The sequence below is a fragment of the Pithys albifrons genome, chromosome 28 (genome assembly GCF_047495875.1).
Source record: "Pithys albifrons albifrons isolate INPA30051 chromosome 28, PitAlb_v1, whole genome shotgun sequence".
Taxonomy (NCBI): domain Eukaryota; kingdom Metazoa; phylum Chordata; class Aves; order Passeriformes; family Thamnophilidae; genus Pithys; species Pithys albifrons.
The window spans coordinates 571,235-587,653 of NC_092485.1; the positions used below are offsets into that span (position 1 = coordinate 571,235).

Sequence of the window (16,419 nt, forward strand, 5' to 3'; positions counted from 1 at the left end):
CCTGCCAGGGGGGAGAACAGATTAAATAAGGAGAATTTGCTCTGAATAGTCCCGAGCCAAGGACAGTCCCAGGACTCTGGATGCTCCCAGGAGGAGGGAAGTGGTTTGCAGGGAGCCCCTGCCTTTGCAGGGGGTTCTGTGCCTGCTCTGCTCCCATTCTGCTGTTTCTCACTGGGTGGCTGTTCTGTGTCCTCCCATCCCTTGGATGGGAAACTCCACAGTCTGGAGGGGTTTAGGTGGTTCCTGCTGGTCTTGGGTGACATGTGGAGTCTGCTCTGGTCCCTCCTCCAGCTCTCCAGGACGGGAGGGGTGGGATGACACTTTCCCACCACTCCAGATGTGCCAACACTCTCGTTGTCCTTAATAATAACTCAAAGTAAGGGTTGCTGAGGCAAATCTTGGGATGGCAGGACAGAGCCTGGAGCTGCTCCTGGCACGTGTCCTTTCCCTGTGGAGCCTGTGCCTGGGTGAGCTGGGTCAGCTGGGAGCTGGGGGGTGTTTTCCAAGCCCTCCTTCCTCAACCTGCTCCTCCGCCATCCCTGGGGCTGCCTGGGATGGAGTCAGGGGTGCAGAGCATGGCAGGGGAGCTCAGCATCCCCCCTGGAGCTGCTCTGGCAATGGAAGGAGTGTTAAAATCAGTTTTAAGATGGAAGTGGGGCTGTCCCGTGGGAGAGGGAGGGACATGTTGGGATCATCTGTAAATCCAGCTGTGTTTACAAATCCCTCTGGAACTTGGAGCCAGGGGGTGGAACTTTCCTTACTCTGTCAGCTCCAAAAGCTGCTCTCTCAGTTGACTTGCTGGGAATTTCCTTATGATCCTGGGATTTGGGGATCTTGGAATCTGGGCTCAGGAGGGGATGGCACAGTCTGTAGTGACAAGCTGAGCATGCCAGTCCAGCCCTGGGACCTCCTTGCCCTCCCTGGGTGTGCTGGGGGTGTTCCTGCTGCTGCTCTGGGCTGTGTTCCTGCTGCATTTATCCTTAGAACCCTGGGAAAAGCTTCCTGGTGGCTTGGGATGCTCTGGGCAGTGCAGCCAAACACGGTGGATGGTGTTGGGAGCATCCAGGGATTCCTGGTGCCTCCTTTGAGCCCTTTTTGGGATGTTGGGGGGACTTCACCAACAAGGGTGATGCTCCCTCATCTCCAGCTCCAGCCCTGGAAAGGGTGAATAGAGCTGGAAACGAGAGGCTGTTGTTGGGGAATGTTGGATCTGGGTGGGACTGGTCCTGGTGGCTCCAACTTGGACCATCCAAGGGGACAAAAGATCCTCATGGCTTGGCAGGTGTGAGCAGGAGCAGCAGCGCCCCGTGAGGACTTGGCAGGAGGCAGAGGATCCCAGTGTTTTCCCACAGAACACCTCCCCAGATCCCTGCTGTTCCCAGCTCTTTGGCACCGAGCTGCCCCCTGGCCCTCATCCCCATCTCCTCCTTTTCCGGGATAGCTCCGTTGCTGTGCCGGGAAGTGGGTGCTGCCTTGTTTTCCCTCCTTGCCCTCCAATCCCTGGGCCAAAACAATCTTTTCCTTGCCCTGAAACCCTCGTACTCCACCTTGGAAAAGCCGCTCGGAGCAGGAGGAGGGTTGGGATGGCATTCCCAGAACGCCCTGCCCCGCAGGCTCCGGCCGGGAATGCCGCTGGGTCCAATCCCGGTGACGAGCCGAGGGATTAGGAGCTTTTCTCGGCCTCCTTAATGCAGCGGAGCACGTGGAGGGCTCTGGTCACGCACTCGGCTCCCGGAGCCTTCCCGAGCTCCCCGCGCTGCCTCCGGCCCTGCGGGAACTTCCCGGTAACATCCAGGGGTTGGATGTGCCCGTTCCTGGCTGGATTGGGGACCTGCCGTGGGGCTGGGGGGGGGTTGTGGCCGGGGCAGACTCTGCTGAGCTGCAGCCTCGGGGATTAGGGGGGTGGTGCAGCCCCTGGGCTCTGACTGGGGGGTTTGCCTTTCCCTTGGCTTCCATCCTGCCATTCCCACGTTTCCTTAAGGAAAACTGGGGCTGTGCTTGGGGCTGGCTCAGCACCTGCTGCTGGTGCCCAGAAGGGGGTGATGGACGATTGTGCTGTGGGATATTGTGGGATATTGTCTCTCCATCCCCATCCTCTCCTTCCCAATGAATCCCAAACCTTCCTCCCTGAGAGCATCCCCTGCAGGGATGTGCCCAATCCCGGGATTCCCACCCCCTGGATGCTGCAAACCAGGACAAACAGACCTGGGCTGGAGCACCTTGGGATGTCTGTGCCTTGTCTGATTTTTCCTTCCTGGATTCACCTCTTCCCTGGAAACCTTTCCCTGGTATAGAGAGAATTCCCAAGCTGACACTTTAAGCTGGTTTAATGCCAGCAGCTGCTTTGTGGGGTGTGTTTTTATTCCCTCTGCTTTGATGAGCTGCCAAAGGAAGAGCCTGGTGTGAAGGGATGGGAATCCAGGCCTGGAATTGCTGACATTTCCTCTCCCTGGAAGTGCCCTCAGGGAATACACCAGCAGGAAGGTGTCTCCCCTGGATTATTGTCCCTCTGCTCTGCCATAGGGTGGGGCTGTGATTCCCTCTGGATCCTCTGCTCTCCCATGGGAATGGGGGCTGTGATTCCCTCTGGATCCTCTGCTCTCCCCGTGGGAATGAGGGCTGTGATTCCCTCTGGATCCTCTGCTCTCCCCGTGGGAATGAGGGCTGTGATTCCCTCTGGTTCCTCTGCTCTCCCTTGGGAATGGGAGTTATTTCCCTCTGGATCCTCTGCTCTCCCATGGGAATGGGAGTTATTTCCCTCTGGTACCTCTTCTCTCCCATGGGAATGGGAGTTATGTTTCCCTCTGGATCCTCTGCTGTCCCCATGGGAATGGAGTCTGTGTTTCCCTCTGGATCCTCCCTCTGCTTTCCCATGGGAATGAGAGTTGTGATTCCCTCTGGATCCTCTGCTCTCCCTTGGGAATGGGGGTTGTGATTCCCTCTGGATCCTCCCTCTGCTTTCCCATGGGAATGGGGGTTGTGGAGCCCTCTGGATCCTCCCTGTGCACCAAACCACCCCCACCAAACCACCCCCCAAAACTCCAAACTACATTTAACATTCCCATTCCTTCCACTGGTACAAATTCCAGCAATTTGTATCAGTATCCAGCTGGAGTCTGCTGGGAATTCCTGTCTGGGAAGCAAGTGCATGTCCATGGAGGAGCTGGCTGGGAACCCCCAGGAATGCCTGGGATGCTTGGCTGGGTGTGCTGGTGGATCTGATCCGTGCTGGGCTGTTCCTGGAGTCCTCCATCATCCCACCTGTCCTCCCCTGGATTCCATACCCCCAGTGGGGTATGTCAGTCACCAGTGGTGTCCCCAGGGGTCTGTGTTGGGTCCAGTCCTGTTTAACATCTTTATTGATGGTTTAGATGAGGGGATTGAGTCCATCAGCAGCAAATTTGCTGATGACACCAAGTTGGGAGGGAGTGTCGACCTGCTGGAAGGCAGGAGGGGTCTGGAGAGGGACCTGGACAGGCAGGAGGGGTCTGGAGAAGGACCTGGACAGGCAGGAGGGCTCTGGAGAGGGATCTGGATGAACTTGAGAGATGGGCTGATTCCAATGGGATGAAGTTCACCAAGGCCAAGTGCAGGTCCTGCCCTTTGGCCACCCCAAGCCCTGCAGCGCTCCAGGCTGGGCACAGAGTGGCTGGAGAGCAGCCAGGCAGAGGGACCTGGGGGGACTGAGGGACAGGAAGCTCAACAGGAGCCACCAGTGTGCCCAGGTGGCCAAGAAGGCCAAGGGGATCCTGGCCTGGATCCAAACTAGCGTGGCCAGCAGGCCCAGGGCAGTGACCCTTCCCCTGGACTCTGCCTTGGGGAGGCCACACCTTGAGTGTTGTGTTCAGTTCTGGGCCCCTCAGTTGAGGCAAGAGATTGAGGGGCTGGAGCGGGGCCAGAGAAGAGCAACGAGGCTGGAGAAGGGACTGGATGTGGCACTGAGTGTCCTCTGAAACACCTCCAGGGACAGAGAATCCACCATGTCTTGATCCAACCCCACCGTGATCACCAGCCCAGGGCACTGAGTGCCAGAGTGATCCCAGTGGGGTTGGATCAAGGGTTGGACTTGATGATCTCAGGGGTCTCTTCCAACCCAAGTGAGAAGAGCAACGAGGCTGGAGAAGGGACTGGAGCACAAGTGCTGTGGGGAGAGGCTGAGGGAGCTGGGGGTGTTCAGCCTGGAGAAGAGGAGGCTCAGAGGTGACCTCAGCACTGTCTGGAACTGCCTGAAGGGAAGTTCTGGCCAGGTGGGGGTTGGTCTCTTCTCCCAGGCACTCAGCAATAGGACAAGGGGGCACGATGGGCTCAAGCTCTGCCAGGGGAAACTGAACTTGGAGATCAGGTAGAAATTCTTTGCAGAGAGAGTGCTCAGGGATTGGAATGGGCTGCCCAGAGAGGGGGTGGATTCCCCATCCCTGGAGGTTTTTCAGCTGAGCTTGGCCGTGGCACTGAGTGCCATGATCTGGTAAAGGGACTGGAGTTGGACCAAGGGTTGGACTTGATGATCTGGGAGGTCTTTTCCAACCCAATCCATTCTATGATTCTATTCTATGTCCCACCCCTGCTTTTGGCTCATCCTCTGGAATTCTGCAGGAATGGCTCCAGTTTCTGGTGCTGTCCCACTCCGTTCACATTCCCACTTTCTGGAATGGATCATCCCACCATGTGCTCTCATTGCTCTCCCCTCCCAGGCTGTTTCCCAGATGGAAGCTTTTCAGGGAGTTTTTGGGATGGCTGTGGCATGGAAGCCCCTGCTGGAGGCCACTCTGAGCTTCCTCTTCCCATCCCTCCCTCCCCTCCAGGTCTCCTGGGGGTGCTTTGCTGTTCCCATTCCCTGCCATGACGTCTCATCCCTGTGGAGTGGCACAATCAAATCCTGGAGAGACACAATCCGAGGGAAGAGGCTGTGCTGGGGTTCTGTGGCAGGGCCTCCTGCAGTGCAGCATTCCAGGGAAGGGACTCCAGGCTGGATTCACTGGAGCTTTCCCTAATTTCCTTTTATCTCTCTTGGCTTTCCCTGGCAGGAGCAGCAAAAAGGCCTTTTCCAGCTCCTCACACGCAGCAGTTTTGGGTTGTTTTCCCCTCTTTTTTTTGGCCCAACACTCTTAAATTTGATGATCCAGTGGAAGGTGCTGGAGCTTGGAGTTGCCTCTGGCCAAGAGAGGGAGGAGGGGGGGCTTTTTGGGGGGATTCTCTTCCAATGGAAACATCTCCTCGTGCCGAGGGGCCGGAAGCCAACACAGTGTCAGTGTCTCTTTGTTGAGATGTTCTCTCCTGCTGAGCTTTTGGTGTCAGTTTTGGAAGGACGTGCCGTGTTTTTAACCTGTGGGATGTTCTGCTCCTGGGGAAGGGCCTGGAATCATCCAAGGATCTGTTGGGGCCATCCCAGCTTCTTGTTGCTGCATTTTGGGGCAGGGATTTGGGTTGGACAGGTGGGAGCCTTGGAGGAGCCTCCTGGAGCTGGGAATGAGTTAAAGGGCATGTTCCTGAGTTGCCTTTTTGTTTCCCACATGATTGAACCCTTGGGGTGGGTCAGGCAGAGGGAGGGAGGTATAATTTTGGGACCCATAACCTCGTTGTGTTTGGGGGTGTTTTGTCTAATTGTTAATTTTGTTAATTTGGACTGTGTCAGATCAGGGGTCCATAGGCCCCAAGAGCTTGGGAGGGGAACATCCTGGAAGCACCAGGGATCTTCTGGGACCACCCCAGCTTATTGCTGTGCACTTTTGGGCAGGAATCTGTTGGGATTGGGGCATGGATTTGGGTTGGACAAGTCTCAGGGAGTTGGGAATGGGTTAAAGGGGATGTTCCTGGTTTGCCTTTTTGTTTCCCACATGATTGAACCCTTGGGGTGGGTCAGGCAGAGGGAGGGAGTTTTGGGACATGTAACCTTGTTGTGTTTGGGGGTTAAGTTTCATCTAATTGCTAATTTTAATTTGGACTGTGGCAGATCAGGGATCCATAGACCCCAGGAGCTTGGGAAGGGAACATCCTGGAAGCAACAGGGATCTTCTGGGACCACCCCAGCTTCTTGCTGTGCACTTTTGGGCAGGAATCTGTTGGGATTGGGGCAGGGATTTGGATTGGACAGGTCTCAGGGAGTTGGGAATGGGTTAAAGGGCATGTTCCTGAGTTGCCTTTTTGTTTCCCACATCCTGGAACCCTTGGGGTGGGTCAGGCAGAGGGAGGGAGTTTTGGGACATGTAACCTTGTTGTGTTTGGGGGTTAAGTTTCATCTAATTGCTAATTTTAATTTGGACTGTGGCAGATGGATCCATAGATCCCAGGAGCTTGGGAAGGGAAGAGCCTGGAAGCACCAGGGACCTTCTGGGACCATCCCAGCTTCTTGCTGTGCACTTTTGGGCAGGAATCTGCTGGGACTGGGGCAGGGATTTGAGTTGGACAGGTGGGACCCTTGGAGGAACCTCCTGGAGCTGGGAATGGGTTAAAGGGGATGTTCCTGAGTTGCCTTTTTGTTTCCCACATGATTGAACCCTTGGGGTAGGTCAGGCAGAGGGAGAGAGTTACTTTTGGGACCCATAACCTCGTTGTGTTTGGGGATGTTTTGTCTAATTGTTAATTTTGTTAATTTGGACTGTGGCAGATCAGGTGGACTGAAGGGATCCATAGGCCCCAGGAGCTTGGGAAGGGAACATCCTGGAAGCACCAGGGACCTTCTGGGACCATCCCAGCTTCTTGCTGTGCACTTTTGGGCAGGAATCTGTTGGGATTGGGGCAGGGATTTGGATTGGACAAGTGTGATCCTTGGAGGAGCCTCCTGGATCTGGGAATGAGTTAAAGGGGATATTCCTGAGTTGCCTTTTTGTTTCCCACATGATTGAACCCTTGGGGTGGGTCAGGCAGAGGGAGGGAGTTAATTTTGGGACCCATAACCTCGTTGTGTTTGGGGGTGTTTTGTCTAATTGTTAATTTTGTTAATTTGGACTGTGGCAGATCAGGGATCCATAGACCCCAGGAGCTTGGGAGGGGAACATCCTGGAAGCACCAGGGACCTTCTGGGACCATCCCAGCTTCTTGCTGTGCACTTTTGGGCAGGAATCTGTTGGGATTGGGGCATGGATTTGGGTTGGACAGGTCTCAGGGAGTTGGGAATGGGTTAAAGGGGATGCTCCGGGGTGCTCTTTTTATGTCCAATCTACTTTATCCTGGTTGGATCAGACAGAGGATCCAAATCAGGGCTGTGATTTTTGGGATCTGTAGCCCCTTTGGTGGTGTTGGTTTTTGGGACTGTGGCAGCCCAGGTGGACTGAGGGGATCCATGGGCAGCCTGGGAAAGCTGGTCATGCCTTGGGATCACCCTCTGATCCAGAACTTCTTCCCTTTGCTCCCAGCAAATCCAGTTTGCTGATGACATGCAGGAGTTCACCAAATTCCCGACCAAGACGGGCCGGCGCTCCCTGTCCCGCTCCATCTCCCAGTCCTCCACCGACAGCTACAGCTCTGGTAGGTGCCACTCCCTGTCCCTCTGTGTCCCACATCCCACCCTGGGCCTTTGTGCCACTGGGAATGTGCTGCTCACACCCCGGGGTGGGATTGGTGCTGCTGTTTGCACCTGGACACGGAGGGGATGAATCCAGGGGGTTCCTGAAGCTCAGGCATGGATTGCTTGTGGATAATCCTGTTGTAGGGAACAAGAGTGCAAAATTCCTTCTGGATGGTGGCATTCCTTAGGGGATTGGTAGTTTGGGCTGGGAGTGAAAGCTGGGAAGGGACACAGGGCAGAAACCTGAGGGGTGGGAGGTCCCTGGATTTGTAAGACCTGGATTCATAGGATCTGGATTCCTAAGACCTTCCCCCCTTGCCTTTCAGCCTGTGAGGGTGGGGAGGGCCTGGCTTCCCACTGCCAGAGGGCAGGGATAGATGGGATATTGGGAAGGAATTCTTCCCTGGGAGGATGGTGAGACCTTGGAATGGGTTTCCAAGGGGATACCCCACCCCTGGAAGTGTCCAAGGCCAGGTTGGATCAACTTGGAACAGCTTGGTAGAGTGGAAGGTGTCCCTGCCCATGGCAGGGGGTGGCACTGGATGAGCTGTAAGGTCATCCCTTTCCACCCAAACAATCTGGGATTCCATGATTCTGGAGCCCCTCTGCTCTTGGGCCAGGCTAGGAGAGCTGGGAATGTTCCCCTGGAGAAGGGAAGGCTCCAGGGAGACCTGAGAGCCCCTTCCAGGGCCTAAAGGGGCTCCAGGAGAGCTGGAGAGGGACCTGGACACAGGATGGAGGGACAGGATAAGGAGGAATGGCTTCCCACTGCCAGAGGGCAGGGATAGATGGGATATTGGGAAGGAATTCCTCCCTGTGAGGTGCTGAGGGGCTGGGACAGAATTCCCAGAGGATGCCCCATCCCTGGAAGTGTCCAAGGCCAGGCTGGATAAACTTGTAGCACCCTGTGCTAGTGGGAGCTGTCCCTGCCCTTGGCAGGGGTGGGATGATCCCTGGAGGTGTCCCTGTCCTTGGCCGAGGGTGGGATGATCCCTGGAGGGGGTGGGATGGTCCCTGGAGGTGTCCCTGCCCTTGGCAGGGGGTGGGATGATCCCTGGAGGTGTCCCTGCCCTTGGCAGGGGGTGGGATGATCCCTGGAGGTGTCCCTTCCCTTGGCAGGGGGTGGGATGATCCCTGGAGGTGTCCCTTCCCTTGGCAGGGGGTGGGATGATCCCTGGAGGTGTCCCTTCCTTGGCAGGGGGTGGGATGATCCCTGGAGGTGTCCCTTCCTTGGCAGGGGGTGGGATGATCCCTGGAGGTGTCCCTGCCCAGGGCAGGGGGTGGGATGATCCCTGGAGGGGGTGGGATGGTCCCTGGAGGTGTCCCTGCCCAAGGCAGGGGGTAGGATGATCCCTGGAGGGGGTGGGATGATCCCTGGAGGTGTCCCTGTCCTTGGCAGGGGGTGGGATGATCCCTGGAGGGGGTGGGATGGTCCCGGGGGTGTCCCTGTCCAGGGCAGGGGGTGGGATGGTCCCTGGAGGGGGTGGGATGGTCCCTGGAGGTGTCCCTGCCCAGGGCAGGGGGCGGGATGATCCCTGAGGTCCCTCCTCTCCGGTTCAGCTGCCTCGTACACGGACAGCTCTGACGACGAGGTGTCCCCTCGGGAGAAGCAGCAAACCAACTCCAAGGGCAGCAGCAACTTCTGTGTGAAGAACATCAAACAGGCCGAGTTCGGGCGCCGGGAGATCGAGATCGCAGAGCAAGGTACAGCTGGAATGTTGGGATGGCACTGCTGTGCCCTCTGTGCACCAGCAGCTGAGCCCTGGCCATTCCCACTCCTGCTCCAGCCTGGGATACCCTGGTTTCCCCCTCAGATGGGTTAGGGAAGAGCCCTGTTGGTGCCCTGTCACATCCATTTTCTAGCAGCAGGGCTTAATGTTCTGGTGGCTTTGGGTGGACAAGGATCTTGGAATGTTTTTGGAAAGTGGGAGTCCCCACCCTTCCCCTGGGGCCTGTGGGAAGCTGAGTTTATATTTCCAGTGAGGTGATTTGAGTGACTCTCCTTTCCTTTTGGAAGGGGGAGAGAATCCATGCATGTTTAGAGCAGGAATTCTGAGGTGTGGCAGCTCCGTTTTCATCCTCAGGTGCTTCTGCTGCCACAGGCTGGGACTGTCCAGAGGTGCTTTCCCAGGGCAAAGCCAGTCCCAGATCTCTGTCCTCATATGGCCAAGTGACAAATGACACCGTGGTTTGGTCCTGCCAGGCCAGGGATGAGGAGTTTTCTCCCAGGCTCTGTAACAGCTGCAGCACAAACTGGGGGGCTGGAGGGATCCTGGAGAGCCCAACCTGGGAGAGGAGCTCCAGCACCTCCAGCCTGAGCCCACGTTGAAGCCTCTGTTCCTTTGCAGACATGGCTGCTCTGATTTCACTCAGGAAACGAGCCCAGGGGGAGAAGCCTTTGGCAGGAGCCAAGATCGTGGGCTGCACCCACATCACAGCCCAGACCGCAGTGAGTCCTGACCTGGGGGAGATCCCGGCTCTGCCCTGGGGAACAGAGTCCTGGCCTGGGGGAGATCCCGGCTCTTCTGGGGAACAGAGTCCTGACCTGGGCAGGGGGATCCCAGCTCTTCCCTGGGGAACAGAGTCCTGGCCCTGGGCAGGGGGATCCCAGCTCTTCCCTGGGGAACAGAGTCCTGACCTGGGGGAGATCCCAGCTCTTCCTGGGGAACAGAGTCCTGACCTGGGGGAGATCCTGGCTCTTCCTGGGGAACAGAGTCCTGACCGGGGCGGGGGGGAATCCTGGCTCTTCCCTGGGGAACAGAGTCCTGACCTGATGGGAGATCCCAGCTCTTCCCTGGGGAACAGAGTCCTGGCCCTGGGCAGGGGGATCCCAGCTCTTCCCTGGGGAACAGAGTCCTGGCCCTGGGCAGGGGGATCCCAGCTCTTCCTGGGGAACAGAGTCCTGACCTGGGGGATGATCCCAGCTCTTCCTGGGGAACAGAGTCCTGGCCTGGGGGAGATCCCGGCTCTTTCTGGGGAACAGAGTCCTGACCTGGGGGCAGATCCTGGCTCTTCCTGGGGAACAGAGTCCTGACCTGATGGGAGATCCCAGCTCTTCCCTGGGGAACAGAGTCCTGGCCCTGGGCAGGGAGATCCTGGCTCTTCCCTGGGGAACAGAGTCCTGACCTGGGGGGAGATCCCAGCTCTTCCCTGGGGAACAGAGTCCTGACCTGGGGGCAGATCCTGGCTCTTCCCCGGGGAACAGAATCCTGACCTGGGGGGAGATCCCAGCTCTTCCCTGGGGAACAGAGTCCCGGCCCTGGGTGGGGACATCCCAGCTCTTCCCTGGGAAACAGAATTCCAGCCTGGAGAAGCAGCCTGGCTCTTCCCTGGGGAACAAAGGCCCAGCCTTTGGAAATCTGATGAGACACCATCAATGCTCTGGAAATCCTTTGGAAAGGTTTTGCTGGCAGTGTTTCCACAGGAGCTGGTCTGGGATCAGTTCCTGAGCCCATCACCACCGCTGCCTTCCCTGATCCCAAGGGTATCCTTGATCCCTGAGTATCCCTGATCCCTGCTATCCCTATCCCCCAGCAGCTGGTTGACATGCTGTGTGCCTGGGGTATCCCTGCCATCCCTGTCCCCAGGTGCTGATGGAGACACTCTCTGCACTGGGTATCCCAGGGTTATCCCAGAGTTATCCCTGATCCCTCTCCCTGTCCCCAGGTGCTGATTGAGATGCTCTGAGCACTGGGTATCCCAGAATTATCCCTGATCCCTGGGGTATCCCTGTATCCCTGATCCCTGTATCGTGTCCCCAGGTGCTGATGGAGGCTCTGTGTGCCCTGGGCATGCAGGGTTATCCCAGGGTTATCCCTGATCCGTTATCCCTGTCTCTCTGTCTCCAGGTGCAGACGGAGACACAGTGTGGGGTGGGTGCTCAGGGTTATCCCAGAGTTATTCCAGGGTTCTCCCTGATCCCTGTCTCCCTGTCTCCCCGTGCAGGTGCTGATGGAGACACTGTGTGCTCAGGGTTATCCCAGGGTTATCCCAGAGTTATCCCTGATCCCTGTCTCCAGGTGCTGATGGAGACACTGTGTGCTCAGGGTTATCCCAGGGTTCTCCCAGGGTTATCCCTGATCCCTGTCTCCAGGTGCTGATGGAGACACTGTGTGCTCAGGGTTATCCCAGGGTTCTCCCAGGGTTATCCCTGATCCCTGTCTCCCTGTGCAGGAGCTGATGGAGACGTTGTGTGCGCTGGGTGCTCAGTGTTATCCCAGAGTTATCCCAGGGTTCTCCCAGGGTTATCCCTGATCCCTGTGTGTCCCCCCGTGCAGGTGCTGATGGAGGCTCTGTGTGCTCAGGGTTATTCCAGAGTTATCCCAGGGTTATCCCAGGGTTATCCCTGATCCCTGTGTGTATCCCTGTCTCCAGGTGCTGATGGAGACGCTGTGTGCTCAGGGTTATCCCAGGGTTATCCCTGATCCCTGTGTGTCCCCCTGTGCAGGTGCTGATGGAGGCTCTGTGTGCTCAGGGTTATTCCAGAGTTCTCCCAGGGTTATCCCTGATCCCTGTGTGTCTCCCTGTCTCCAGGTGCTGATGGAGACGCTGTGCGTGCTGGGTTATCCCAGAGTTATCCCAGGATTCTCCCAGGGTTATCCCTGATCCCTGTGTGTCTCCCTGTCTCCAGGTGCTGATGGAGACGTTGTGAGCTCAGGGTTATCCCAGGGTTATCCCAGGATTATCCCTGATCCCTGTGTGTATCCCTGTCTCCCCATGCAGGTGCTGATGGAGACGCTGTGTGCTCAGGGTTATCCCAGGGTTATCCCAGAGTTATCCCAGGGTTATCCCTGATCCCTGTGTGTATCCCTGTCTCCCCATGCAGGTGCTGATGGAGACGCTGTGTGCTCAGGGTTATCCCAGGGTTATCCCTGATCCCTGTGTGTCTCCCCGTGCAGGTGCTGATGGAGGCTCTGTGTGCTCAGGGTTATTCCAGAGTTCTCCCAGGGTTATCCCTGATCCCTGTGTGTATCCCTGTCTCCAGGTGCTGATGGAGACGCTGTGCGTGCTGGGTTATCCCAGAGTTATCCCAGGGTTCTCCCAGGGTTCTCCCTGATCCTGATCCCTGTGTGTCTCCCCGTCCCAGTTGCTGATGGAGACGTTGTGAGCTCAGGGTTATCCCAGGGTTATCCCAGGATTATCCCTGATCCCTGTCTCCCCATGCAGGTGCTGATGGAGACGCTGTGTGCTCAGGGTTATCCCAGGGTTATCCCAGGGTTATCCCTGATCCCTGTCTCCCCATCCCAGGTGCTGATGGAGACGCTGGGCACTCAGGGTTATCCCAGAGTTATCCCAGGGTTATCCCAGGGTTATTCCTGATCTCTGTCTCCCCGTGCAGGTGCTGATGGAGACGCTGTGTGCTCAGGGTTATCCCAGGGTTATCCCAGGGTTATTCCAGAGTTATCCCAGGGTTATCCCGGGGTTATCCCTGATCCCTGACTCCAGGTGCTGATGGAGACGCTGTGCGCGCTGGGCACTCAGAGTTATCCCAGAGTTATCCCAGAGTTATCCCAGAGTTATCCCAGAGTTATCCCAGGGTTCTCCCAGGGTTATCCCTGATCCCTGATCCCTGTGTGTCTCCCTGTCTCCAGGTGCTGATGGAGACGCTGTGCGCTCAGGGTTATCCCAGGGTTATTCCAGAGTTATCCCAGGGTTATCCCGGGGTTATCCCTGATCCCTGATCCCTGTGTGTCTCCCCATCCCAGGTGCTGATGGAGACGCTGTGTGCTCAGGGTTCTCCCTGATCCCTGATCCCTGATCCCTGTCTCCAGGTGCTGATGGAGACGCTGTGCGCGCTGGGCGCTCAGGGTTATCCCAGGGTTATCCCTGATCCCTGTGTGTCTCCCCATCCCAGGTGCTGATGGAGACGTTGTGCGCGCTGGGCGCTCAGGGTTATCACTGATCCCTGATCCCTGTGTGTCTCCCAGGGTTATCCCTGATCCCTGTGTGTCTCCCCATCCCAGGTGCTGATGGAGACGCTGTGCGCGCTGGGCGCCCAGTGCCGCTGGGCCGCCTGCAATATTTACTCCACACAGAACGAGGTCGCTGCTGCGCTCGCCGAGGCAGGTCCGTGCTGGGGGCGGGTTAGGGGGGTTAGTTCATCTCTATTCATCTCATTAATTTTGGTTTATTTTGTTTTCTTGGCGCTTATTTTAGTAATAATTTATTTTTATTTTTAATTATTTCTCTGAATTGTGTATATTTTTATTGTGTTTATTTTTATTCATTTTTATTTATTTTGTCTTATTTTACTTAATATTTTCTTATACTTTTTCCCAATTTATTTTAATAACTTATTTTAGTTAACATTTAATTAGATTTATTCCTAATTTATTTAATAATTTATTTTAATTAATATTTACTCCTAATTATTTCTAATTTGTTTTTTACCTTTACTTATTTTGAAATTTTTATAAATTTTTATTTATTACTTACCTGTTATTTTTATATATTTTTATTTATCACTTACCTGTCATTTTTATGTATAAATGATTTCTTTATATAATATTTAATTTTGATTTTGATTTTTCATTTTATTGTAGTTATTTTGTATTTTTATACATTACACTTTATTTCATCTTATTATTTAATCGTTATTTATGTTTTATTGTATTATTTAATTGATATTTATTATTTTTAATTGTTATTTGTATTTCATTTTATTATTTAATTGTTATTTAATTATTATTTAATTGTTATTTATATTTATTTTTTATTTAATTGTTATTTAATTATTATTATTTAATTGCTATTTATATTTTATTTTATTATTTAATTGTTATTTATATTTTATTTTATTACTTAATCGTTATTTAATTATTATTATTTAATTGCTATTTTATTTTATTATTTAATTGCTATTTATATTTTATTTTATTATTTAATTGTTATTTATATTTATTTTTTATTTAATTGTTATTTAATTATTATTATTTAATTGCTATTTATATTTTATTTTATTATTTAATTGCTATTTATATTTTAGTTTATTACTTAATTGTTATTTAATTATTATTATTTAATTGCTATTTTATTTTATTTTATTATTTAATTGCTATTTATATTTTGTTTTATTATTTAATTGTTATTATTTAACTGTGATTTATATTTTCTTTTACTTTATTTATTTACTCATTTAAATAATATTTTTCACTTTATTTTTATCTTAATAATTATTTACCTTTTTACTTTTATAGAACTTCTTTAATATATTTATTCTTATCTATTTTCATCTTATTTTACATCTTATTTATTAATTATTTATTTTATGTTATTATTTTGTCTTTTAACAGTTTAGTTTATTTTGTCTTTTGTTTAGTGGTTTTTTTTTTCCTATTTCCCATTTCCCTTTTAGGGAATTACCATTTTCAGGGAATCTCTTTCAGGAGGGCTGGGCAGCTGTGCCAGTGCTGTGATCCCTGCTGGGCTCTGTGTCCCTGTTTTCCCAGAGGGAGCTGTGCTGGGCTCTGTATCCCTGTTTTCCCAGAGGGAGCTGAGCTGGGCTCTGTATCCCTGTTTTCCCAGAGGGAGCTGTGCTGGGCTCTGTATCCCTGTTTTCCCAGAGGGAGCTGAGCTGGGCTCTGTATCCCTGTTTTCCCAGAGGGAGCTGAGCTGGGCTCTGTATCCCTGTTTTCCCAGAGGGAGCTGAGCTGGGCTCTGTATCCCTGTTTTCCCAGAGGGAGCTGTGCTGGGCTCTGTATCCCTGTTTTCCCAGAGGGAGCTGAGCTGGGCTCTGTATCCCTGTTTTCCCAGAGGGAGCTGTGCTGGGCTCTGTATCCCTGTTTTCCCGGGGCTGGCACAGCAGGAGGGAGCTGAGCTGGGCTCTATCCCTGTTTTCCCGGGGCTGGCACGGCAGGAGGGAGCTGAGCTGGGCTCTATCCCTGTTTTCCCGGGGCTGGCACGGCAGGAGGGAGCTGAGCTGGGCTCTATCCCTGTTTTCCCGGGGCTGGCACAGCAGGAGGGAGCTGTGTCTGCCGGGCAGTGCCAGGAATGCTCCTGTTGTTCCAGGGGTTGCCGTGTTTGCCTGGAAGGGAGAGTCGGAGGATGATTTCTGGTGGTGCATCGATCGCTGCGTCAGCGTGGACGGCTGGCAGCCCAACATGGTGAGGCTCCTGATCCTGATCCTGTTCCTGATCCTGCTTCTGCCCCTGATCCCATGCCTGCCCCTGATCCCATGCCTGCCCCTGTTTCTGCTCCTGCTCCTGATCCCTCTCGTGTTCCTGCTTCTGCCCCTGATCCCACCCTGCTGCTGCTGCTGCTCCTGCCCCAGTCCCACCCCTGCTCCTGGCCCTGCTCCTGGCCCTGTTCTTGCTCCTGCCCTTGACCCCACTCCTGCCCCTGATCCCACTCCTAATCCCGCCCCTGATCCCATTCCTGCCCTGATCCCATTCCTGCCCTGATCCCATTCCTGCCCCTGACCCCACTCCTGCCCCCGATCCTGCTTCTGCCCCTGATCCCACTCCTCATCCTGCCCCTGATCCCACTCCTGCCCCTGATCCCACTCCTCATCCTGATCCTGCTTCTGCCCCTGATCCCACTCCTCATCCTGCCCCTGATCCCACTCCTCATCCTGATCCTGCTTCTGCCCCTGATCCCACTCCTCATCCTGCCCCTGATCCCACTCCTCATCCTGATCCTGCTTCTGCCCCTGATCCCACTCCTCATCCTGATCCTGCTTCTGCCCCTGATCCTACTCCTCATCCTGATCCTGCCCCTGTTTTCGCTCCTGCTCCTACTCCTGCCCCTGATCCCACCCCTGCTCCTGCCCCAGTCACACTCCTGCTTCTGCCCCTGTTCTTGCTCCTGCCCCTGTTCCCACTCCTGCTCCTGCTCCTGCTCCTGCTCCTGCCCCTGCTCCTGCCCCTGCCCCTGCCCCTGCCCTTCCCACCTGGGCATCTCCTGATGAATGGGGATCC

General features: G+C 54.2%; 1 protein-coding gene across 2 annotated transcripts in view; it reads left to right on the plus strand.

Moving 5' to 3' along the window:
- Nucleotides 1-16,419, plus strand: part of AHCYL1 (adenosylhomocysteinase like 1) — a 50,795-nt gene that overhangs the window by 17,258 nt on the left and 17,118 nt on the right. For both annotated transcript variants that reach the window (XM_071578453.1, XM_071578452.1), the window contains exons 2-6: nucleotides 7,353-7,464; nucleotides 9,065-9,208; nucleotides 9,853-9,953; nucleotides 13,468-13,570; nucleotides 15,512-15,606. In XM_071578453.1, coding sequence (XP_071434554.1) covers nucleotides 7,353-7,464; nucleotides 9,065-9,208; nucleotides 9,853-9,953; nucleotides 13,468-13,570; nucleotides 15,512-15,606 — 555 coding nt within the window. The remainder of the gene's footprint in view (nucleotides 1-7,352; nucleotides 7,465-9,064; nucleotides 9,209-9,852; nucleotides 9,954-13,467; nucleotides 13,571-15,511; nucleotides 15,607-16,419) is intronic.